We start from the raw sequence: 19,040 nt of genomic DNA, 5'->3' as shown, positions 1-19,040 counted from the left end.
TATTATCACTGAAACAGCACTGCTGCTAACAGAGTTGACAAACTCGAGAAGGTATAAACAGCCCAGAACCAGTGATCTAGAAAAAACCTGTTTATTAGAAGGCAAGCTGTGCTCAAGCAGTTGCTACCGGGTTACAATATTAAAACAAATACCTTTTTTTCCATTTTACTACACTTGAATAGACCTCTAACATTTCATGACAAGATAAACTAAGTTGCATCTTCCCTTTGAGCAGGCATTTCTACTTCAAACGCAGCTCCTTTTTAAAAAAGATCAGAACTATTATATCCGTTACCTTCCCCACGTAGATCCCAGCTGTTGGCTACGCCAGTCGCAGTTCAGTGCTACAGGTACCTGCCTTCCCTTTCCCTGCTTCGCATCTACAGGCACGCTCTGCGGTTAGGTAGGAAGCAGTCCCCCCCCCCCAGCTTCGCAGACAGTCAAGGCATTGGACATGGCAACCCTCGCCAGCTTCTCGCTACTGTGACTGTTTGACAAGGCGGAAGGCTTCTAGGAACTCGTTGAAGTCGATGTTTCCATCCTTGTTGAAATCAATGCTGCGAACTAAGTCATTGATGCCATCATCTGTGAGTTCAATGTTCATGTGGGAGCTGAACAACTTCCAGGTTTGGTGGAATTCCTCAAATGAGATGAGACCTGTGGAGAAGGAAGGCACAGCCACCTCAGCACGAGTTTCACCGTGGGCCCTACTGCCAGTCAGTCCCAGCTCAGCATGCAAGGAGGGACCCTTGCTCATGTTTGATCTCTCATCCCACCCCTGCTGCCTGCATACCCTAAAGGAAGGAAGTCACTCGCTTGTAATCTTAATTTCACGTGCTGCAACTAAATTTCCTAGCGTGCAGAACACTAGCTAAAATAAAACTTAAAGCAGTAAAGAGCCATAATACAATTTGGGAGAGTAAAAGAAGGCAAAGACTGTTGTATTTTCTCTTTCACAAGTAATTTTGTGGCAATGACTGCTTGAAAGCAGGTAAAGCTCAAGATCCTAGTATGCTGCGTTACTGTCATTGCTCTCATCACAATTTTTGTTCTGCTGAACTCCTCCCGCTGAACAAATAGTTATTAATTCTCTACGTGGACTGCACACAATCCGTCAAAATACATCACGTTTGTGGAAACTTGCAATGACATTTCAGAAGCTCCTGAGGCAATAACCCCAATTGAGGGAGGAGACGGACCCAAACTATAAACCATTAAATAAAAATGCCTTCATACATACTAAAGGGAGCACAAAAGTAGAATGAACACTATGCAGTGACCAACACCCCTCTTCACGCTTGCTTACCTGAATGATCTCTGTCTATGATCCTGAATATCGTCTCCAAGTTGGATCTGTTTCGATAAATCACTTCCAGCAAGCTTGACTGGATGTGCTGAAAGACAACGTGGTCACATTCCTTCTACCCTTCTGACAGCTCTGTGCTTCCTCTGAGCAGTTACTGCAGACCTTCCCATAAATAAAAGTGTTTACTGCTCTCAAGAGTTTGCCAGCAATGCACTTGGCGTCGTGTGTGACTTAAGAAACAGGTTTGTGATGACTGGGCCCTCTATGCAGCTCTGCATTATAGCACATCAGCAACCTAGCCCTTCCAAACAGCTTTTCCGCGCTAACAGAGAAGACAGTGACTTGGGCTACGTTTTTTAACAGTTGCAGAGTTGGTTTTGCTGGGTGTCATTAATAGACTGCGACTCAGAGAATTATTTTGGATTGTACAGGAACCGGAACCATCCACTCTCCTTCTGTACCATACTCGGTTCCACATGCTGGGGATCTCGTGAGCTGCTTTGCGTCATGCTTTGGTGGAAGGTGGCGAGTCCTTACCTCTTGGCTCCTCTGCTCCATGGCCAAGTCATCCAGCCAGGACTTGTACTCCAGCATGCCGTCTGCCGTACTGCGCACCAGCTGCGGCCTCAGCATTCGCCAGGGCAATCCTAGGTGCAAGACTGACTCCACTGCCGTTGCCCAGTTGCTCAGCGTGATCCTTCCTGTAAAGAAAAGGGAGAGTCATGGAGACCTCTGGGAGACGGGCAGCTGAAAGCACGTGAAGGCAAAGCTACCACCGTGGACAGCCCTCGCTTTCCTCTTCCCAGTGATTCCCATGGAGGTTCCCATCCCTGAGACGCCAGGAATGAAGGGGCTCTAGAGACCCCCCAGCCCTTCCCAAGTGACACGAGACAGACATGTCCCAGGTCATCTTTTCCAACGCTTGATCGATACTTCTGTTCTAATGGGTTCTCCTAGGACCAAGCCTAAATTGCTACACATCAGACTAATGATCTCTTGCTTCTCCGACACCACCTCGTTACAATGCCACTCTGAGGCATTAACAGATTTCCCAACAGAGACACTGAACACAGCAAATGAGACCGACGCTGTGGCAAGGCCTGACGCAGCCTTCCCTGTGACAGTCACTGACAACTATCAGTGCGGAGCCTCCCAACCAGCGACACACTCAACTTAGCTGCTTCAATCCTGTCCTACCAGGGAATTAACCGGAGTGTCCCCCGTCTCAGATTTACCTGTATTGTCCTTATCGTAGGCCTTGAACGCACTGATGAGGGCTGAGGTGTGAGCAAAGAGCTTTTCCCGCAAGGCTCGAAAGGCTGACTCCTCTACTCTGCTGATTCTGGAGGATGCAGAAAAGAGAGAAGCACATTAAGGACTTGCCACAAAGCGCAAGAGAAGCTGCACCTTCCCAGTCCTCTGACCTGTCTATGGATTGCCCAGACCCTCGCACAGCTACTCTGCGCAGCTACAGCTGCATCTCAGTGCTCGTGACAAGGCCCTGCATGCCTGGAACGCAGTTCCCTGCAGCTGATGCGTTGAATGCGGCATCAATTTGTGAAGTAATAAAGCAGAAGAGAACCTCAGCAAGGGTCAAAAGTTAAAACTTGACATTAAAAAGAGAAGCTTGAAAATCAGCAGTCTGTTAAAAAAAAACCAAAAAAAACAAACCAAAAAACCCCAAAAAAACAACCCCACCCCACCCCCCAAAAAAAAAAAAAGAGTCCTCTCCTGATCTTGTAACACTCCCTCCTCAACCCTTGAGCCTCCCTCAGTAATTTCTGCACAAAGTTTGAATCTTCTTCTAGCGCTATTATTTAGTAAATCAAGCTGTGAAAGTTCAGCTCTGGAGACAAACTCTTGAAACTCACAAAGTTTTCCCTTTTAGAATTTTGACTTGGTGAATACAGAGCAACTGGAAAGCCTTGCCTTTGGGTCATTGTGAGATTATGGGCTGTCTTGTTCGCTTGGTACTGAACAAAATGGGGGACAAGGTCCGGTCCCAGCTTCACGTAGGCTCCTCTGTTGCTGCCAATCTCATAGTAGTTTGAGGCTGAAAATATGGTCAGCACCTAACCTCCAGAAAAGAGAGGCGTTTACAGTCGGTACATACATATACGTGCATCGGTGAAAACAACACAACCGATCCCATCTGGAGTCAACAGACTGTGAAAGCGCTATGTTTTAGGTGGAAAAGGAAGAGCAAGGTGGCAGCTGGCCTGGAAACCTTACATTTGTGAATTCCTTGAGGGCAGCACTGGTCATATGTGGACCTGGCCACACACTGGGCTTCTGCGATTTCACCGTACTCCTGACAAGCTTCCACTCTCCACTGCAGTGAGCAGAGTCAAAAGTGCCCCTGTTCAAGTCACTGAAGTGATCCTGAATCTCCTGGGAGCAAAAGTTTGCTGCAGCGGCTTAGTAACACACTTTTGTATGCCACCTTCAGAAACAGCTGCATTAAGTGGGGGTAACGGCACAAACAGGCTCAGTTCTTTTCTCAGCTACCACCCGCAAGGACATACTGCCAACACAACAGATGCCCCCGACAGAGCACGTGGCTCTAGACTGTCCTGACCTAAGACCTCAGCTGGGAACACACTTGAGTTACTCCCACTAAGGCTGTCCAACAATTTTGCGTGTACATAACAGAGCCCCAATGGAAGAAATACAGAGCTGAGACAAGCCCCTGCAGAACCCCCACCCTGGCAGGACGGAAACCCGAGGATCCTTCATGCAATCCCCCTCACCGACCTTCCGGTTGTGGCAGAACTCGTAGCCCTCTTGCTTGCACTCGTGGGAGCGGATGAGGAACTGCAAGTTGTACTTCTCAAGGATCTTCCCTGTCACGTCAGGCCCAAAGTAGCAGCCACCACCTCGCACCGTATTTACCCTGCAGCCCTCTTGAGGCATGGGGTCACTCCAGAGAACGTCTAAAATCTGAAACGATTGGAAGAGTTCACTGAATAAAGTGTACCCAGCAGATACCACCCGTCAAAGTTTACTAAGCAAATACAGCTCTATCTCTGAATCCCTCCCTGGGCTGCTGCCATTACCATAGGGCAGGGGAGCAAATGTTTCCAGCATCCCAGCTGAACCACCACACTGCTTCGCAGGACTGTCGCTTCACTGGTCCACCACAGAGGTGGTGATATTGTTGGCCTGGAGCTAGGGGTGCCTCCGAAGTGCCTGAGGGTGTCCATAAATCAGGCCCGTTACAAGCTTCCCTTTTGCTGCCTCTAAGATTTCCAAGAGCCTTGCCTGTCTTCCTCCATCCCAAAACGCAGGTCCCACGGCAAGAATACCCAGCAGACCCTGAGGCCACGAGCAGGCTTAGTATTAAACTCTTTTGCTCTCTAGCCAGGACATTCTGCAGCCTCCAGTAATGTAAGTACCGACTCAGTAACCACTATTTGGATTAAAGTTTAATCTCTTTAACCCTGACCTCAATATACGGCTTTATGCTGATAAGGTGTGCAGTGCCGGGATGTCATATGCCATGTGAAGTAAGTGACGATGGTTTCAGAGCACACAGAAGGGACTTAAAGACAGTCTGGTCTAACACAAACGGGAAACCAAGTTCCCAGGCTCTGACCTGCCTAGCAGTCTACTCGCAGTGCTCCCCAGCTAAAACTACAAATGCAGTCTGCTCTTACCATACAAGATCACAACTCACTCCTTAACTCCACCGTGCGAAGCAGCAAAAACCTCTCTGCAGAGAGGTCTGTGCACTGACTCACAGACTTTATGCTGAGATTCCTCATAACAGAGAACAAACCTGCAAGAGACACCCACAGCCCACCGAGCTCAGAGCCCCGCTTAGACTACTCGCCTGCTTCCACTCCTCCTGGCGAGTCCAGCACGGCCCATCCAAATCCGTCAAGGAGACTACGCTGGAATAGGTGAGCTCCTCCTCCTCCGACTCACTGATGTCCACCAGCCGTCGGCACCACTCGATTTGCTCCTGCACCGTCTGCCGGACCCACCTGGAGAACTCCAGTTTGTTGGCCATGCTGGGAGCCTCGGTCGGCCGGGGCTGCGGACATAAACTGAGGGCTGCCTCGTTCCCTGCTGGGTCAGCTTCTACTTTGCTCTCCCCATTTATTTCCTGTATTTCCACATTTCTATTTGACTCCTTTCTTTTTTTCCCTCTTAATACAGATATAAACTGAAAGAGGTAAAAAAGAAAAGAGAGATGGTCACCCTACTTGGAAACCTGCATCTCCAGTTCTAATATCTTCCGCTGGCAGACTGTCAAGTGACCCAAACCTCCGAGCCCGAATTCCCTTTGGTGCCATCAAACACCGATTAATCATGTGAGATTACTAGTGCTGTCCTCTCGGATGTGCCATTCTTGGTTTACAGCTGGGGCCCCACGTCCATCCTGACTACAGATCTATCTCTTCTTCATTGACTTTATGCTGCTAGACGTTACACAAAAGGTAGAGTACATGGATTTCATCTGCAATGGGAACCAGGCAGCAGAATGAGGGAAGGAGTAATGAGTAATGCAAGTGCTTGTCAGTACATTTGGAGAAGGGAAGTAGTATTTCTCAACTCGAAAATGAAGCAGAGACAAGTTAAATGACTTATCAAAATCCTTCTGGAAATCTAGGGGGGAAAAACAGGCTAAGGAATTGTGGGACAAAGTCTCATCATCACTGTGTTTTTACAGTCGGCACTAGCACATCTATTTACCCATGCCATTACCCGCCAGTTCCCTGGCTACGATCCGTACATCCTCCAGAAGCCAAGAAAGCTTCTTCCCTTCACACCTCCTGCACACACACACTATTAAACCCAAGCAATCCACGCCAAGCCTGTACTTAAACACAGTTTGTCTAGGAATGCCATCCGTTTGATTTGTCTTGTCAACGGCCAAGCTGACGTGTAGAAATAAGCTCCTCACCGCAAATCAGCAACACTCTTGTCTCTTGCAATATCTAGGAAATAAAACCTACTTTGTTCCTTTGAATTTTCTCAAGCATGTCCAGGTCAGTGGTGTCAGAGATGCCCCCATGTATAACGAGGACTTTCTGATCAATCAGGGTGGCCAGGGGGAGCCAGCAGAAAACATTCTGAATCATCTTCAAGATTTTCTTCCCATGCACCTAGGAGGACAGGTCAGAAAGGAAAAGATGAAGCTTCAAGCCTTCAAAGTCCACGTCTCACGTGGTAAAGGAGACACAAACATGCCTACCTTGTATTTTTGCATTACTTCCTTGGTGAAACCGTAGCTAAAGGGACAGGAGAAAGGAAGTTCAGTGGGATTTCACAGCGACCCCCTTGACATCACTATCATCCCCGCACAGAACCCGTACCGTAAGTTGACCATGTGGTCCTCATGGTTCCCGCGGTTGAGATGAACCTCCTTTGGATAGATCAAGAGGAAGGTAAAGAGGATGATGAGGATCTCGAGGGACTGTTTGCCTCTGTCTACAAAGTCCCCGTTGAACACGTAGGACTTGGAAGGGGAAGGAAGGCCATTCTGTAAAAGCAAGGAACACATGGGTGTTACAAGAGAGGCCTCCCCTTGAGCTCCGTATATCTCCCTGCCCCAACTGCACATTCTCTTACTCCTGTCCCAGGTTACCTGGTAGAGTAGATCCTGACTCTTATTTTTATTCTATAGGCTCCTAGTGGGAGGAATGCACCGAGAAGTGAAAGCTGGCAGTCAGGAAGAGTTGCCAATGGTACAGCACTTAGAAAAACACCCAGTGGCACTTCCGAAATGTCCATGTATATCAGATTTCAAAGTCAGCAAAGGAGCAAGCTGCTGCTTTGTGAAGCCATTTAAAAAAAAAAAATCAAATTGACCTAGAGAATTGCATGTGAAGGGTCCAATTTTGCAAACACTTCTCAGCATGACCCACGCGATACCTCTCACAATGCCTGGCCAGCCTCCCTCTCCAAATACAGTGCCTACCTTATAAAATATGAGGAACAAGTCATCCAGCTGGCCGTGCAAGTCTCCTAACAGGCACAAAAAGACAAGTCACAGTATATTTACCTTTAACTTAAACAGACACCAATAAATCACTTCCTATGAAGTATCTCTATGAATTAATAAGCACTGAAATATTTTGGGAAGTTCAGGGTACGAGTTTCCTTACGCTGAGTCAATGTGCCCGAAGGAAAAGGACACGATGTAAAGGCTTGAATTGAAGCCTCAGAAGGACAGCAAAAAACCTACACCAGCTTATGAAGGCTCTGATTTAGAAGCTTTGTTCAGTTACGATGACACAACATGGCACAAGAAACGGAGTTTACACATTACATGGGAGAAAGCTTTGCATACAAAATAATAATCAAACTAAATTCTCCTTTAACGTGTTATTGGAGAGAGAGATTTGTTTTCCAGAAGCTGAGTGCCTGCAAAAGTCTGTGCTAAGTACATATTTTTCAGGAATATCTCAAAGTTTAAACATCAGTTTTACGGTAGGAAAATAACAGTGAAAAGCTTCGTCTCTTTCAAGTTTACTTGATAGGACTCAAAGACATGTTAGTATTCTGGATCTGAATTCATACACTGCTGCTAATGAAAACAGCCAAAACAGCTCCAGGATTTGGTTGTTTAAATAATCCCAGGCCACGGAACAGGACAGAAAATGACTGAGTTTTGAGGCCAGTCCTCGAGCGGGTGCAGTTTCTGCGATTTAGCTAAATGGCTCCAAGTTTGGGGTGACAAAACAAAGACTGATTTGAATCCAGTTAAAGAATTCGTTAAACCTTTGCTATAATGCGTAACAATTTTAAGAGCCACAGGCTATCATTATCACCCTTCCTCTTCCCTTAAACAAACGTACATCTGTTCATACCTCCTCCTCTCCTTGCATTTTTATAATCACCGCAACAGCACCACTGCTACAGCAGGCTACAGAAGCTGAATGCTACCATCTAGGGGCAGGGTTTGTTAATGATGTATCCCAAAATCTCTCGTGGAAGCCAAATGCAGACTACAGACCGAGAAAACCACCTTCCTCCAACACCCCTATCCCGTTCCGCACCAAGCAGAAATAGGGCCATGCTCCCTCCAGTCTTCAGCCTAGTCTTCCCAGCAGCTCAAATACAGCATCGTAGGGTAAACTGGGATATTTTAGATGGCCCCAGTTGCCTCTCAGTGCAACAGACGTTTTGCTTACGGACTGAATTTATGCTCCACGCTCAGTACAGAGGAGGGCATCATGCTTACGCTACCATTTTATAGCTTTCCCAACCCTTCCACGTGAGCGTTATGCCCCAGAGACTGTGCAGTGCCCTCCCACCCAGACATACCGCACACAGTGACCTCCTCACTATAGCAGGTGGAGACATGACTGATGTTTGGCAACTGCTTGAGGTGCTTCCTGGTCTCGTGAAGAAGGTTTAAGACATAGCGAGCGTGGAGCTGCTACTAGGAGAAAGCGAAGGTATTAAAAGCAGGAAATCAGTGACTTCTGAAGAGCAGCGCAGTTCTGTCTGCAAAGGCCCCAAGGCCCCACCACCATAGCCTGGATGGTAGAAACTGTGACGACAGTCAGTGCTGACCTATGGGCTTAAAAACAAGACAAGGTAAACACCACCTCCTAGAGCAGCAGAAATTCCAGCCCGGTATCACAGGTAAGAAGCTGCTCCTCTAGATCTTTCTTAGCCTTGGTATCACAGGTAAGAAGCTGCTCCTCTAGATCTTTCTTAGCCTTCTCCACATTAAACTAGGCCGCGGGCCGCTGTATGTCCTGCAGAAATACGCTCGCTCAAAGCCAGGGTGTAGGCATTTAATTTTAGTCAAGACACTAGAGATCTTTGTTTTAAAAGTCATTTTTCTTAGAAGAAGGGATATTTTGGCCGATTTTGCAGTTCAGCACCTTGACTGAGGGATGGCAGCAGAGCCCCGCCATTGTACCTACCAGGACTTGTCTCGTTAGCGCTGCTGAATTGGCACTGGTTTGCCTCATCAAAAAAATCACATTTTAAATATGGAGCAAAGTTGCATGGGACAAAACATAATCTTAATCAGCTGTTTCCATCTCGGCCATCCTATATGTTTTTATAAATTGAGGAATTGCAACCAAAAATGACAGAATGTTTTAACACAGACTGTTGTTGGTTTTTTCCCTTTTAAAATGAAATTCAGGTTAATATTGGTACACACCTACGAAAATTTTTCCACTTTGTCAAAACTGCAAAAGCGTTCCTATGGCAGGGGGAAATACCATATTATTTCCATCCCCCTTTGCTTAACAGCCTGCCAGTTTGTTGTACTCCAATCAGCTCAGCTTGTTAGGAGGGCTAAAACTAAATTATCTATCCTGCATCGCTGCACAGAGAATGGGAAAGCGTGGTTCCTTTTCGGATCCTTACTTGTTTCTGTTTGAAAGCTTCCAGCAAGGCGGTCGCGTGGTCAGGAAGGAGTGGGAAAGACAGACGGGGTCCAGTGTACGTGTCTGGCACCTGCATAGATTCATAGTCACAGTATTTTTCCAGCTCTGCCTCTTTGAAGCTTTCCCCACTTATGAACATGCGACTGATAAAATCCCCTGGATGGCAGATTGGTCGGGTTTTTTTAAAAGAGAAAGAGATAAGAAAAAGTTAAGTTGGCTCAATACACTATTATAGTAATTTGCTAAAGCAAAGCTGTTTGGTTAGGCTAGAGCTCACAAGCAATGGCAGCGGCAGAGACTAGGCTCCTTAGTTTGACACCGCTACAGGATTTGCAGTGGGGAAAAGGCGTCGGGGACAAGTTTCCATGCGCTATGTGTCAGGTAGCGCTGGCAGCTACGCTGGTGTCTGCAGAACTCTGGGAGAGCCAGGTGGACATTGGTTGCCATGGCTAATTGAAATCTTATTTTCAATGACATGCAAAAGCAAACTGGATAATAAGGGACTGTCTCCTACGCCCCACTGTTCTTTTCTAAGCTTGTACCTACATTCTCAGTGTTGCACCAAATTTGTATAAATACGCATTACTTTTTATTGCTGTAACGTCTCAGAGCCCAACTCAAGGAACAGGACATTATTGTCCTGTTTTATATAGACACAAAAAAAAATCTTCCCCGACAGAGCTTTACTGTAAAATATGGGGGGGGGGGGTGAGAAAAAGCATAGCAGTTTGAAAGGAAGGAGCGAGGACTTCAGCAGGTTATGATCAGCAAAATAGTTAATTTTGACTTACTACCGTCAGATTTCAGAGCTAAGCTCATTGGCAAGTTCGCAGCACTGAGAAATAAAATATAATGCCCTCTACAGATTCAGGAAGATACTCTATTGGTTCCCACAGCATTTCTCCATCCCCACCATGCCCCACTTATAAGTGAGAGACTAAATATAAATAAAGTAGACACCCTAGAGCACACTTCCCTAAAGATGGATTTTCTTGCTTCAGAAACGGACTCTGCAAAGCCCTGGTTACCAGGGATCACTGAAAAAAAAGGCAGATTTCTAATATTGCTCTTAGCAAACATACTGACTTTTTATTCCCCCCTTCCAGCTCCTAAGGAGCAGGAATTGCCCCACATCCCTCGCACAGCTCTGACAGTCTCCAGACAATTCACTCCCTATCCAAATTCCTGATGCCATGGCTCTTTAGACTCTCTTGGCCCCCGCTTTGGCATCCTGAAGGGCCAGCACCGGGCAGTGAATCAATACAGGGTGCAGCCTTCTGAGCTGCTGGTGCCACATCTACAAACGGCACATAGAAACTTACTCTCTTTACTGCTGCTGGGCGTGAAGTGGTCCATGAGGTAACTGAAGAAGTTGTGAAGCTGCAACAAGAGGGAGAGCCCATCATCATTCACCCTGCAATGAAATTCTGCAGAGCGGCAACTTAAGGTGATCTTCTTTCTGGAAGTAGTGTCTGTGCCCTTCTCATGTTGTCTGGCATGTACAACAAATCGTACCGTACCAATTCTAGTTTTAAATATCTCATGATAAAGTCAAAAAAGCAGCTTTACCTTCAGCCATACAGACAGAAGTAGACCTGTAAGCCCTCCCTCTCCCTGCCTGACAGCAAGGCAACTATATAAGAGAATATTCATCAAATTTTAAGTCTAACAAACCAACTAAGCTTACCTATTGTGTTCAGACGTAAGCAGGCAGGAAATCAATAGGCTAAAAAGGGGGCAGGAAACCCAGTTCTTAGCCCATTGAAGCACTTACAGGGTTACCAGCCAGTAGCCGGAAAGGAGTGAGTCTGCGGCACAAAAACCACCCTTCTATGTGTTTTCCTACATACTCTTTTCTTTGGCCCCTTACCTTGATCTGATCCTGCTCGCAGGCATACTCAATGGATTGAAAAATTCTCCAGGTGCAACGTCGGCGCATTTCCAGCCGAGCAACGTAGCGCCGATACCACTGTTGGATCAAAACGGCTGCCTTGAAAGCTAGAGGACGAAAAGAGAACCAGCCTGCTGAGCTGCAGATACCCTGACACCACTCGTTACCCAACCCTGAAAATTGAAGAGGGACCTTTCTTTTTTAGGAGGAAGTTTTCAGGAAAGGTGTTCTGATACCTAAATATTAAGGATAAAACACACTCACTTCTTTTCACCATATTGCAAGATCCAACCCTGCCTGACCAGAGACCTCTGAAGCAATTCTAAACCATCGCTACTGGCTCCTCAGCACCAGTGTTAACAACAACTTATTAGGGCCTAAAGATCCAAACACATTCTTCAGTAGTAATAGGCAATTTCCTCCCTTTCTGTCTACCTTGATGATTTTCATGTCTGTCTTACAGCCTAGGTACTCGGACTTCAGGAAACTAGAGATTTGACTGAGGCCACACAAGGAGCTGGGGGAAAGCAAGACATTGAGTCCACTTCCAGAGCCTTAAAAATACGGTGTTTGTCTACCTTCGTCTTAGCCAAATAAATACTTCAGCTTTTACAGTTCTGGACAAACTTCAGAAGCTATCTATTCTAGCATAAATGTTAATGTACCATTACCTTGGAATAAAAATAATGACAAAATTAATACCACAGTGAAAAGACAGAGACAGATCTTTGGACACTTAATGGCACAGAAACAACGAAATGCCGGGAATTTCCAGGTGCCTGGTACGGTTCAATGCACAGCCAGCACTGGAATCTTCCCTCCAAGTGATGGTTGTTTATCCTGGTCTTTAAAACATAACCATTCCTCCGCATATCCCCAATTCCAGTGTTCTTCATTAAAAGATTATTTCAGATCGGCTGTATGCGTATTTAAAATGAAGTACATCGGTGCGGTTTCCCATTTCTTTTTTCGTGTTCTGCCAGGGAACTTAATGTACTACTTTTAGAAACTCTTCCATCCTCCTTAGCTGCTCTGGACCCCGTTCGGACCGCCGAGTTACTTTACAGCACTTTGCCAGCCAACTCTGCTACTTGGCATCTCTCTTTTGTCCCTTCCTGTTCGTTTATGGAGCCCTACCCTAGAGCCCTACGTTTAAAACATTTTCTAGCGACGCTTCTCTGTGTCACCTTTAGCTGAGGGAGGGACAACGGCTCTATCTACTGACTGGCCCCAAAATCAAATGGAGATGGCAGAGTTAGAGTTAGGCCCGCTGCAGAAGCTTGTATTCCCTTGGCATCTGGTTTGGGAGAGCACTTCCACGTTGACCAAAACAGGGAGAGCAATGTGGGGTGTGGGGTAGAAAAACTTTATTAAAAAGAAGGAAATTCCCCACGCGTACCCCAAAGGCTGCTGAGTGCTGGCAAGAGACAAAGAGGTGACATTAATTCAATTAGCTGGCATTAATTGTATAACGTAAACCACCCTCCATGTACTTGAGCAGGAAACATTGACCTTTACCTAAAGAAGATATCCTGATGGCTTAGTTATCGAAAATAATAATCCTTCTAAATTACGTTACTGTTACAGCACTAGGAGCAGCAGAACACAAAAAGGGAAGAGCGATCGCTGTTGTGCAGCTGGGGAACAGAGTCGCGGTGAAGTCATGGGCAAGAAGGTAAGACTTGGCTGGCCTTAATTCAAAAATAACTAATGTATTGTTTGCCTCGGCCTTATATCTTGTTGAGATAATGCTTACTGATCTGCTGGGCTACAAAAAAATAAGAGGCTAACTTTTTTTTCTGCATTTTGGTGCTCGCGATGCTACCTCTTCAAGCCTCCTTTGTAACAGACCCAAAAACAGCTGCCTTACTCCCTGTACAGTAATTTGCCTGGCACGTAACCAGAATCACAGTCACAATCATTCTCTAAAATAAACAATTTCTGTATTCCCCTAAGAGCAGACAAACACCCAGTTACTGCGGTAGGAGTCAGATATATTTCAGCTGAATCCCAAGCAGAAATTCACAGTTATGACTCCACATATACCAGTGAAAACTAGGTCCTTTGAAACATGAAAAATAAAATCCATGAAAAGCTCGTTATCAAGCGCACAGCGAGCGTATATACCACCATCCACAGCATTTTAAGCTCCAGTTGGGCAAAGCACTGGGTTTTTTACTTTACTTTTACAGAGACTGACTCTGCAACTGAAAAAGCCGGGTATTCTAATTTACCAGCTTACCCGTGTGAGTTTCATCTGGCAGAGTTTGTACTAGTTTAGGAAAAAATAATAAAAAAGATAAAGAAAGAGATTTATCCACATTTTCTGAGGATCCAAGCAGTAAACCGAATCTTACATCGTGGTACAAGGTACTGAACGCACACCAAAGTGGCAGCACTCAAACCAAAAGATGCCTGTTCGTGCTAGCAGTGTAGTTCACGAATCCGGTTACAGGAGGGAGTCAGCATCCTCTCTCGGGTTCCCCATCCCCTTCTTCACTCAAGTGCGGGGCCGATTTAACACTGGCTACACTTTCCATAGGGAACAGCCTCTGGGCCTTGTACAACAGGGACAGGACACCGCCTGGCACGTTATACTTGGGTGGAAAGTCCTAAGCAGCTCCACATCCGCAGATCGGAAGGATTTTGAGAACCAGATGCAAGAAATTCCAAGAGGTTTTACTGTCATGGGAAACTGTTGATGAGGTATCACATCTAATGCAGAGTTTCAAACAAGAAACTAGTTTTATGTTACACTTGGTTTGTTATAGACAAGCTGTTATCATAAAATAGTCCTGAACTCTTCGTGAAAGTCCACGGTTCTCTGGCGTTCTAGGCAATAGATGAGCCTAACCTACTGTTAAAAAAGGTGGAGTTTTTCAACAAAGAAAATTTACAAACAAAAAAGGCTGAGTCGCAACAGTATCCCTGCTTTCTTCATTTCTAAACGCAATCGCTGTTTTTCATTTCTGTTTACAGTCATCTGTTTGCTTTTTTACACTTCCTTATGTGTAAAGTCTCACTCATAAGCTCCCTTTGCTCCATAGCAGACCTAAGCACACACCCAGAAAACTGATACTGTCATACAGAGGGTTTCATAAAAATAAATCATTACAGCTTTGGGAGCCATAAAAAAGTCTAGATTATTAGCAGAGATCAAGAGCATTGCGCCGAGGTATTTAGAAAAAAAAGCACACTTTTTTGTTTTTCAGCTTTTCTTAGCCACGCCGTCTTACCTTCTTTAGAACCGAATTTATTTTGGCTTTGCTAATGTTTCTGCTTTATCAGCCCTGCGCCACTAACACAGACTTTAAAAACAGAGTCCACCAGAAGCAGCGGGGTGATACCATCTATCTCGCTGTCAGCACATGGCAGGACGCGCATTAGCCAGCAATTGATTAATCCATCGGATGTTAGTTCTAACAGAACTGCTTTTTGCGGCTTCCTTCCTGGTCAGGTTTTGATCGATTTTAATCTAATCCTGGTCTAAATAGCTGTTATTTTCTCAAGCCTGTTAGTCTTCCGCCTGACAGCTGAGACTCCTTGTTGCAGAATGCTGAAAGATACCACCTTCCCTCAATACTATCTAAAGAAACAGGTAACTCAGAAAAGAAACACATCCACTGCAATCTCCCAACAGCATGTGCAGGGGCAGGCAGGAAAAGATTACTTTTCAAAAAATCACTCACCATTTTCAGACTTCTGCAGGGAGTACTTGTAGTTGGCATTCACAGAACTACCAGATCCCATGTTCTCCAACCAGCGCCCCTAGAACGTTGCAGACTGGCCCGGTATCACCAAAACCACGAGAGGGATGCAGGAAAGACCATTCGGCCAGAATCAAAACAGCTGCAACATGTTCCACAGTGACGAGAATCTATAATTAAATATGTTAACACTTAAGATCAACAAGCAGGTGTACATCTTCCACTACCAGTTTTTTTTTTCAGCTACTATTTGTCTTCTAGACAATCCGACATGAAGATTTCTGTCTCACTGTTTCAAATTTCAAGTCAGCTGTATGAATGGGAATCATTTCAGCACCTTTCCTAATTGTATAAAAATAGCAAGAGGTTGCATATCTAGGTACAATAATTGTATGGTAAATGTATAAATCAGGCATTCATGTAGTCTCATAATGCTTCACGTGCCTAATTTTAGGCTCCTGTCTCTTAGCAATACGGCAGTTTTTGAGCCGAGCCTTCATTTCAGATGCTACAATAAAAGGGATCTCCGAATCCTCACGCTACCTCCTCTTTCCTCATGCATACCTGAAGCACCTGGATGAAGGTGCTAAAACACTGCACATGACTGCAGTTGTACGCTGTATAGAAAAAAAAAACAAAAACAACCAACGTTTTTCAATACTGATCAGGAACCGTAAAAGTAATTAAGTCGATTCCTTAACAATCAGCATATGCAGGCAAATATTCGAGCATATAGCCATCTGTGAAGGATAACTCTCATTTATGAGGGTTGAACCCTCAGATGGTATTTAAATCTATTTGCAGTACAACAGCTAGAGATGACCTAAGTCTAAAATAACAATTAGCTATCATAAGAAAATAATCAGCTTTGTTAAACACTGCTTTCCTTCAGCTCGAGGACGTGCTTGAGTGTGGGAGCGTATTGTACCATCAATTGCTTACATCCTGGCCAGTATAAAAGGACAGGACAGACAGACTTTTGTAACCTCACTGCTGCGGAAAGCTCTGGTCAGAGCAAACGGCTCCTATTTCAATATGAGGTCAAACTCTAAAATCTCTCACTTTGAGGACAAACAGAATTTCATCCGCAGTCAGACATCCGCAGTCGTGTACTACTGCCAAAGCAGTCCCAGGCTGCTCGCATAAGAATTATACAGGTTTTTATTCTAACCCAGAACCAGGGGAGGAGAAAGCTGAGCCAGGGAGGGAAGAAAATTAACACCTGTAAAAATGTTAACTCTGGTGCTAGCAAGAGACCACAGCTCAAAGGATTTGGAAGGGCCAGGATAGCATGACTACAGAGGCACTTCTCCCCAGCAGCGGGAAAAGTCCTCCTTTTCTCACTTCCTGCAGTCCTTTTGCCTCCTTCAATCTCTTTCCACCTAACCCACATCTTTCCTCTCAAAATAGCTGCAGATCCGCACAAACGTTAATTGAAGGAACACGTCTGGTGTTGTATAAGGTGCACATGCACAGTGTTTGCTCCGGAAGATGAGCCGTGCTAAGCAGCGTTTCATCGCGGAAAGTTTCTAAGGCAGATGAAATGGTGAAATTCTCTACCTTGACCAGGAAGCCAAATTTCACAATGGCATCTTCACGCTAACTGGGTGACGCAACAGGAGGAAACGTAGCAATGCTCTCAACAAAATACCGGTCGCTCTAGTTTTATTCTAACAACGTTATTTCATATCGGTGTCAAAAATGGCCTGAAATCACTGCTGAATTATGCCCAATTACATCCGGTGCTTTATGGCCTTTGTGATAAAATAATGACAACTTTTGAGATTATCAACTACTCAAATGGACAATTGCACCCAGAAATGAGGATCCCTAGCATTTAAGGCTCTTATTTGTAACCTCCCGTACAAGGCAAACCCCATTTCAAGACAAACAAATTTTCAAGCTCAGAATTCCTCAGTGTATACTTGTAACTCCCATCTGTTTCTATTCAAAGACACAAATCTGAAGATTTCACAAGTATTAGCTATCCAGGAAGCAAGGATACAAACAATTCACTCTTTACCGGGAGCTTGCTTTAGAAACAGTGATCCCCGAGTGTGGTATAACCTGGCAGGGCAGCCTGAAACAGTGTGACGCAGGTTCCTTTCAGCTGAAACGACACGAGAAGGAACACTCCAGCTACTAATGGGGGTTCAGGTCACAGGACCAGATTTAAGCCAGTCCCAAGAAAAAACCCTGAAACGTCGTTAGTGTTAGCAACTGTTCCTCCACGCGGGAGGTCAACACAGCCTGCGTGTCTTCAGCACTGCTTAGGAACCTGACAGCACCGGCTTCAAAGGAAGACGGGTGCTTTGCCTTTTTGGAAGAGGTGAATGCCGCTTAAAACTCATTAAAGGGAAACTTGCACAAATACATTTGTGCCAACCACCCCAAAATAACAACAAAAGCCTAGGTAAGTTTCCTGGCTTACCATAAATCTTATTTTAACCCCTTCAAAACCAAAGCAAGCGACAGCATTAGGAATCAAGTCCTACACGCTCTGTCACATCGCTGAGTTTGTCCACGTAACAGATCCGTGCAGAATTTGGTGTTCCACCCATGCGGATCAAAGGCTTCCTGCAAGGAACACTGAAGCTAACGTGAAGATAACCGCAGAACAGGACTCCTAAGAAAGATGACACACTTCACCTATCACATGCACAATTGAATACCCAGCAACCTGACAATTTTACAGACACTTGGACAACTAAGGGAGGAGCTGAGCCGAATCTGGACAGCAATAAGAGGCTACAAGGCTTACTGAAAAATTACTAGGAAAAAACCTGACAGAAATATCAAAAGAAAACAAATTTTAAGTTCTAAACTAAAACAGCAACAGTTTGTTTAAGAGCTACACATGAATTAAAAAAAAAAAGTTTCAAATACCTCTCCCAAGAATAAAAACACTAGCTAGCACTAGGGAAAGTGTTGATCCTGCCTTGCCCTCCTAGAGTAAATACCTCTGTATGTCCCACGGGTACATCAGACTCGGCATGTCTCATAGCTGGAAACGAGATGGTGAAGCTCATTTTATTTTACACGTGCACTTACCTCTGCACCTGTACAGTTACTGCAATGCCAAAAAGGTGAATTTCAAATAGAAAACTCCCAACTGCAGTTTTATACACCTTGGCATATAAAAAGGATATTTCACCACAAACTGCGGGTGCCGAGTAACTACTTCTGAACACAAAACATTGCTACGGAGAAATGAAAAGAAAAATACAACTTACCTTGCCACCAATTTCTAACTTACGGATTTATTAAGGTAAAGACAAGAGAAGCTCTCCACTTTTTGAATTCTTGTTTCTATTCAGTACCCAAAATGATTAATAATCTCTGAAGTGACTTGCTTGATTACAGCTTCAGAAACTCCTCCTCAGAATCCGAATAATCAAGTAAACTGTTCTCTCAGGAATGCAGAACGTGCCGCATCTTTCAGAACCGGCAGTATAGAACGGGTGCGCTGTTCTGCAACAAGTTCAATTTATTTACTGCACAGTTGTTTTGAGCAACCTTCAGAATCCTCTCCCATGTGATGCTTAAGAAAGGCTACTGATCTGAAATGGATTAGGATTACCAAAAAGGATTACGAGTGAGAAAGACAGTACGTTGGCCTCTCTCATCTTAAGAGTCAGCTCTTACACTCTCTGAAGTTGCCTTTTGCTAAATGCAAATTTCTGGAGGAAAAAGAATTAAAAGTTTCACCCATTCCCAGTATTAGGCTGAGAAACCTTTCGGGCTTTGCAACTAAGGAATCTGCACCACAGAAACAA

At 45.0% G+C, this 19,040-nt stretch overlaps 1 protein-coding gene across 1 annotated transcript; it reads right to left on the bottom strand.

Moving 5' to 3' along the window:
* Window positions 1-437: 437 nt before the first annotated feature.
* On the bottom strand, window positions 438-15,428 carry PPEF2 (protein phosphatase with EF-hand domain 2). Its single transcript, XM_054202393.1, has 16 exons — window positions 15,247-15,428; window positions 11,537-11,664; window positions 10,989-11,046; window positions 9,647-9,822; window positions 8,582-8,696; window positions 7,233-7,279; window positions 6,628-6,794; window positions 6,507-6,543; window positions 6,268-6,417; window positions 5,139-5,474; window positions 4,061-4,246; window positions 3,236-3,378; window positions 2,542-2,648; window positions 1,844-2,007; window positions 1,307-1,394; window positions 438-657 (listed from the first exon to the last, which is right to left on the bottom strand). Exons 1-16 carry the CDS (start codon window positions 15,305-15,307, stop codon window positions 479-481), a joined length of 2,142 nt encoding a protein of 713 aa, XP_054058368.1. The 5' UTR covers window positions 15,308-15,428; the 3' UTR covers window positions 438-478.
* Window positions 15,429-19,040: the final 3,612 nt, after the last annotated feature.

This window comes from Rissa tridactyla, chromosome 5 (genome assembly GCF_028500815.1).
Source record: "Rissa tridactyla isolate bRisTri1 chromosome 5, bRisTri1.patW.cur.20221130, whole genome shotgun sequence".
Classification (NCBI taxonomy): Eukaryota; Metazoa; Chordata; class Aves; order Charadriiformes; family Laridae; genus Rissa; species Rissa tridactyla.
The sequence above is the reverse complement of the archived record's forward strand: the minus strand, read 5'-3'. Positions and strand labels throughout refer to the sequence as shown.